Genomic DNA, 6,026 nt, shown 5'->3' with positions numbered 1-6,026 from the left:
TGGCTATGTAAGCATTTTACTTATGAAAACTCGAAATATGTGCCTGATCAAAAGGAAAAAATAATGTAAAATAGGAGGCTATTTTTTTTTTTCATAAAATCTATTCACCAACAAAACGAAAAACTGATACATAACAGTTGAAGTTTTGCCAAATTATGTGAACACTTGTTGCATGGTTGATGAGATGACCTCAGAGCAGAAAATAAACTGACTGAAAGGAAAAAGTAATGGTCAGAGACAAACATTGTTCGGTGATAAAACAATGAATATTGTATCTATAAATTCTTTTGAGATTTTAATTCTTTATATATTGATAAGCAATGCATGTCAAAAGTGAGTATTCAAACAGAATTTATGTTCTGCATTCAAAACATTTTGGCTTCTTTGAATTCATTTATTTATTTATTTATTTATTTTAAATATTTTTATTTCAATAGTGGCAACGAAAAAGGAACTTGCACATGTTCCGGGTATTTTTACGACGGGGATTCGAAGGAATGTAAAGGTATATAATGAAGCAGATAGTCATTTACAATAAAAACAATTTTAAAAATGTACATTGAGGAAATATTGCTGTTATTTTTTTTTCTATAAGTTTTCATTTTTTCACACCTTTAAGAGTGTCCGGCTGGATACATGGGTCTAAATTGTTCGATAACATGTCGTTACCCTGGGTTTGGGAAACAGTGTCAGGAAGGATGCAAATGTAATGCAGAATATTGCGACTTCCGGAGTGGTTGTTTTAATATGTCTATTGGTAAATTTGTCAGATGATGATAACTCGATTTAATTTAATTCTATTCAATTTTAGTCTGTTCTTGTAAATAATTTTTCATAAACATGTATTTTTATCTTTTTTGTCATATTTTACTTTAATGTATAATGAAATACAGCATTTTAATTATTGATTTATCCGACTTTTTTTATTCAGTTCATTTTCATTTTAGATTGAATACATTAAAAAGATATATTTATTCGATTATTCACTTATTTAACCAGTAAACATAAACATTATGATCATTTAATTTAAATTTTCTTTGCAGAGAATGCAACCAATTTAAAGGTGAAGAAATTGTCATCTTACTCTGGAATAAGTGTCATGGGATCAATATCCATAATAACGATAATAATAATAGCGAAAACATTTGTGTTCTTTCTATTTTTGATTTTAACAAGAATTCTAATTCTCCATCTAAAGAACAAAAATAATCCAAGTCAAACAAATGTTGCAGCTTCTGTCCTTGTGGAAAATGATTGGCACAATATGGATGTCAAATGTCCTTCAGGTTTACCTGCAAAAATTCTAACAAAGGCAGATGGACAACCTTTCATTGAGGACTTGCATACAACTGACAAGCAAATTGGAAATTGCGGAGAGAGAAATTCGGAGAAAAAGACAACCGATGTTCTGGGAAACGATTTTGATAATACAGACACAAGGGATGGAGATAATGTGTATATGTTTACATTTGCATCTTTTGGAAGTGAGATGATTGGGAATTCAGTTCATGCATATTCTACACTTCAGAACAGCTATATTTGCCATTTTATTTCTTGAACAACTTTTATCTACATGTAGCTTACTATTCTTACAAAAGAAAAAGAATTGTATGTTCAAAACATCTCACTGATAGATAAATAGACGAGATTTTTTCACTGCAAAATATGTCATATTTTGATTGGTAATGTATGGTTGTAAATTTATAGATCAAATGGATTGTGAACACATTGTTACAAGTTATTTAAAATACAAGCTTGAGTGGTTCCTAGTTAATTTAGTTGTCAAAAAAGGACACCAATAATATGTGCCTTATATTGAAGTTTACTGTAGAAACACTTTGATAATATCTTCAGGAAACAAAAAATAGTTTCCAAAAACTTGACCCACGTGCCTGTAACAGAAATTTTCTTCCGCTTATTTGTTTGTTATTTTGATTCATGAATCATCTTTGTCAACTTCATGTTCTTCTCCATCCATGCGTTAGTTTTATATAAAATGCTAATGATAAGTCTTTTACTAACTGTTTCTGCAAAAAATTTTGAATATATATGAACCTACAGCATGGGTGGGAAATGGGTTTAGCTTTTATTCCATTCCACATGAACACTTCTTTTAAATAAAGATAAACACTTCCTCTTTGGAACTCAGGCTACGCTGTGAGGGATTTACAAAGGATGCGTGACGCAATTTATGCCCGAAATGTTTTCTGAGTTAAATTATACATATAAGAGAGTAAATTAAAAATAAGATGATTAATATTTTAATTTTTTTTATAGCTATTAAATACAATTACTTCCTTTACAGTTTTAGCTACATGTATATGTTAATACCAATCATAATCCCAAAGTCAAAAATATTGAACTTCGTTGAGACCAAGATAACCTCTGTCTCGAAGAAAATATGATGTTTCTTATCAGTGGCAAAGGCATATGAAATGAATACATTTTTCAAAGTTTAGAAAATAAAAGATAGTTTGCGAAAGAATGAATTAGCAAAAAAAGAACCCTTAATTACGTTTTCTTGTATAAAATATATGTCCTCAGGCTCAAAGATATCACTGACACAATTTTTTTTTTTTTGCTGAGAGCAAAGGAAATGTGTGTTGGGTAGTAAATCGAGGCTGGCTCCTTCAGAGATACAGAACAGCCCTAAAAAAAACTAAGGAAGATATACTTATAACGCTGGCTTGAAATGATGTTTTGCTGCGATAATATGTACTGTTAATTATGAAATAATATTTTTATCTACAAAGGGTATAACATCCCTTTAATGGAAACTTACAGCTTTACCCACGTTGTTAATTTTCTTAACAGTATATCTTAAACCTGAAAAGATATTTATGTGGAACTATGTGATTGCTAATGAAAAATAAAGGTTATATAGCACGCTGTCAATTTGAAGTTTCTAAATCGCTTTACAATTAAAATCTAATAGACCACGATGCGCAGTGATTAGTCTAAGAGCGGAACAAGGAGTTAATCCTTACGTTTGAATTCCATGGGACGTCCTTCTAAAGAGAGTTATAAACCGAGGTTCCTACTCGCAAAAGGTGCTGGCATGAAAAAGATTTCTACCAGTTCATTTGCCCTGAGTGCAAAGTATAAGAAAATACTTGCAGCTCTAATCCGCAAGCTATAGTGGTTGCGTCTCCACAGTTAAAAATTCTCAAGTGGGAACAAGGATCAAACATACAGACAAACAATTTAAAAATATTCTAAACAGATTATGAATGAAATACAGACATTTATATGTGATTAGAATTCATCATAATGGCACTATCTTACTGTAAAACCACGTTTATTTTTAAAGATAGCTCTATAAGGACAGGTGTATTTTAAGTTCCTTTTTAAACAAGGGAGTGAAGCACGTGCTCTAAGTTTAAAAGGCAGAGAGTTCAAGAGCCCCGATTCTAAAATTTATGTAAAGGAATACTTGTAATTCGTATTCAATAGTTACGAGAGGTAATATTACTTTTGGTGTCATCGGCTCTGACATCAATGAGGAAATAATATGTTCTCTTTTTCAATCAAATTTTATTATTTTGAACTTTCATGAGATGGTTTTAGAGTCGGTTATATGATTGAATTCTTATGAATCAGCTGTTGTCTAATTGAACCTCAGCACGCCCTTATTTGGAAGTAAATTTCTAGAACCTTTTTCATAAAAGTCACGTGGTCTAATTTAACTTACCGAACTATATAAAAGTTAAATTGAGTTACATAATCTTTGCAGATGCTTTTTTAAATTAACTCATGAAGTTTAGCGTTCACATCTAAAATGTATCTAACAAAACTTTGTCTTTTTTATTTAACTGTTATGTATAATATTTATACAGTCAGCGGTCGATGCCAACCGTACGTAATGAAAATTTATTTTATTCATATTGTTTACTAGTTTGGAGTTTTAAGAAACACCAATTCTCTATTTTATGAGAAATGCTTCGTTTTTTTTCTCCTTGTCACATCTACAAAAAAAGATTACAGACTTTATTGGTGCTACAAAAATGTTTTTTTTATTTGCAGGAACAAAAAGAAAGATTGCAAAGGTATGCAAAATTCAACAGTATATAAAAGTTGGCAGCTTTTGATAGTTTTCTTTCTTTTCATTTACACATGTCTTTATAAATCTTAATTCTGTTAATTCTGTTATGCTTTATTTTATAAGTACATTGGTTTCTTGTCACAAAACTCTATGCAAAGTTTAATTACTTTATTAAACTAGATCCATCTTGTATTTTAGAATGTCCCTTGGGTTATATAGGTGTGAATTGCTCAATTCCGTGTAGATACCCAGGTTATGGCCCTGCATGCCAAAATGTATGCAACTGTAAGGAGGAATATTGTGACTTTTCAACAGGATGCAAAGAGAGAAGAGGTGGGAAATATAGAGTGTACAGTAGAATTCTGCGTTATTAATACCTATTCAATCATTAAATATTAATATATTTGTGGTCAAAATAAACATTGTAACAGTTTTCGTAAAGTTTCATATTCTCTAGGTCAAATTTTCAGTTTTGTGTCACAGAAACATGGAAAATTCCTTCATCAAATTCTTGTATTTAGTTATTTTATTTTGAAGTCCACCTTCCCATTCAAAAAGGCCTTAATGCAGTTGTGCAAAATCGTATGTATCCAGCCAGAGAGATGACTGATTTGAAACCTGGGGAGGATCTTCAATCAGTTCCAAAACAAGGTACACATCCTGCTAAAAACACGATTCAATCTGAAAAACCAAAGAAATCAAAGACAGAATCATAAACAACGCCCATCCTCATTGGTACTGTGGTTGCTCTTTCTTTGATACTTTTTGCCACCGGTTTAAAGTTTTCTTGGAAAAGGGCCAAGCGATCCTGTCTGAGAAAAAGAAGAGAAGACAACGTCATGCCAAACATAAAAGTCGAGCTAAAAAGAATAACTTGTGATTATGAGGACATGAAAGAAAATTTGTATGAGGATCTGGACGAAAAAGAAACATGTGATAACAAAGACAAAAAGACGGAAGGCACAGCAGAAAATGATTACATTGACTCTCTCAACATCACAAAGATGGGAGGGAACAAAAATGATGACCGAGAATCCAAACATTTTTATGACGCCTTGAAATGACATGAGGAGTAAAAACGTGTGCAGGAACATACATTGGACTAATAAATTCTTTAAATAGTTATATAGCGAAGATTCTAACAAACGCATTGGGAAAGTGTGTGTCGTTAGGGGAAGGGGATGAGGCTTTTGAACATGAAAACAGTACATAAAATATTTCCAATTTATGCCTTCAAGTAAAGCAGTTGACACATTCATCGTCCTGAACTAGAAGGCATCGACAGAGACAATCAACATGCATGCAAGAATCTTTTATTACACTTGTAGTGACTTTAGATTATCAAAAACTATGTTACTTTGATTATTTTAATGGATTTGACGTTTTATCAGGGTTTAGTTAGGTTGATAACTTCCTTCCTGATTAAAATGTCTCTCTTTGTCAAAGTCAATGAACAACCTATGTAACATGTACATTTACAAAAAAATCAGATTTGTTATATCATTTTCGTTATTTCTTAATGAATCATGAAGAATAAAGTTAGGCTTAAAATTTCCCTTGATTTTCAATACAAAAAATACCGAATACTACTTGAGGCAACAGACGAAAGATGATGAAGCAAAGGACAGTCATGAGACATTAATGAAACCAAAATCTAGTGCAACCCTTGCATAAATCACAAAAAAAACTTTGAGTTTAATTCACTTAAAAATAATTCTCATTTTAAAAAAAAAATACTCTTGTACAAATATTTTATGATGGCCTTTATCGTAGTGACCGATATTTCAGAAATTTAGATAAAGGAAGCAAATGAATAAATCGATGCGAATACTCGACAGTGCATGGTGTATGTTTTTTACGAATACAATTTGATTTTTCAAAATCATTTTTACGTATGCTTAAGATCTAGTTAAATCATAGAACCGATATAAAATTAGTCGTCGATTATGTGGTAACCAACTAATAGTATCTATAAACAAAGTTA

The 6,026-nt window shown here is 31.2% G+C and overlaps 2 protein-coding genes across 3 annotated transcripts; both read left to right on the top strand.

The window, feature by feature from the left end:
- The first annotated feature begins 245 nt into the window (after positions 1–245).
- On the top strand, positions 246–1,706 carry LOC134249417 (uncharacterized). 2 transcript variants are annotated; one of them, XM_062731771.1, is made up of 4 exons: positions 246–333; positions 438–505; positions 620–757; positions 1,044–1,706. In XM_062731771.1, the coding sequence occupies exons 1-4, from the start codon at positions 263–265 to the stop codon at positions 1,556–1,558; spliced, it is 792 nt and encodes a 263-aa protein (XP_062587755.1). In that variant the 5' UTR covers positions 246–262; the 3' UTR covers positions 1,559–1,706. The 2 variants fall into 2 exon arrangements, with proteins under 2 accessions (XP_062587755.1, XP_062587754.1); XM_062731770.1 differs by having other exon boundaries at positions 253–505.
- Positions 1,707–3,072: 1,366 nt separating this feature from the next.
- Positions 3,073–5,581, top strand: LOC134249416 (uncharacterized). The gene is made up of 4 exons (XM_062731769.1): positions 3,073–3,855; positions 4,024–4,046; positions 4,241–4,375; positions 4,580–5,581. Exons 1-4 carry the CDS (start codon positions 3,779–3,781, stop codon positions 4,756–4,758), a joined length of 414 nt encoding a protein of 137 aa, XP_062587753.1. The 5' UTR covers positions 3,073–3,778; the 3' UTR covers positions 4,759–5,581.
- The last annotated feature ends 445 nt before the right edge of the window (positions 5,582–6,026 follow it).

Source organism: Saccostrea cucullata, unplaced genomic scaffold (genome assembly GCF_032062105.1).
Source record: "Saccostrea cucullata isolate Sc308-1 unplaced genomic scaffold, CSIRO_AGI_Scuc_v1 ctg19549, whole genome shotgun sequence".
Lineage (NCBI taxonomy): Eukaryota > Metazoa > Mollusca > Bivalvia > Ostreida > Ostreidae > Saccostrea > Saccostrea cuccullata.
Note: the sequence above shows the minus strand (reverse complement) of the source record. Positions and strands in the feature narration are given on the sequence as shown.

Bases quoted from the DNA above. Each gene is read 5' to 3' on its own strand.
- LOC134249417 (XM_062731770.1), top strand. From the start codon at position 325: ATGTCAAAAGTGAGTATTCAAACAGAATTTATGTTCTGCATTCAAAAC. The intron at 506-619 runs GTATATAATGAA...CACACCTTTAAG, and splicing joins GGATTCGAAGGAATGTAAAG to AGTGTCCGGCTGGATACATG. The intron at 758-1,043 runs GTAAATTTGTCA...TTTTCTTTGCAG, and splicing joins TTGTTTTAATATGTCTATTG to AGAATGCAACCAATTTAAAG.
- LOC134249416 (XM_062731769.1), top strand. From the start codon at position 3,779: ATGTATCTAACAAAACTTTGTCTTTTTTATTTAACTGTTATGTATAAT. The intron at 3,856-4,023 runs GTACGTAATGAA...TTTTATTTGCAG, and splicing joins GTCAGCGGTCGATGCCAACC to GAACAAAAAGAAAGATTGCA. The intron at 4,376-4,579 runs GTGGGAAATATA...TTTATTTTGAAG, and splicing joins AGGATGCAAAGAGAGAAGAG to TCCACCTTCCCATTCAAAAA.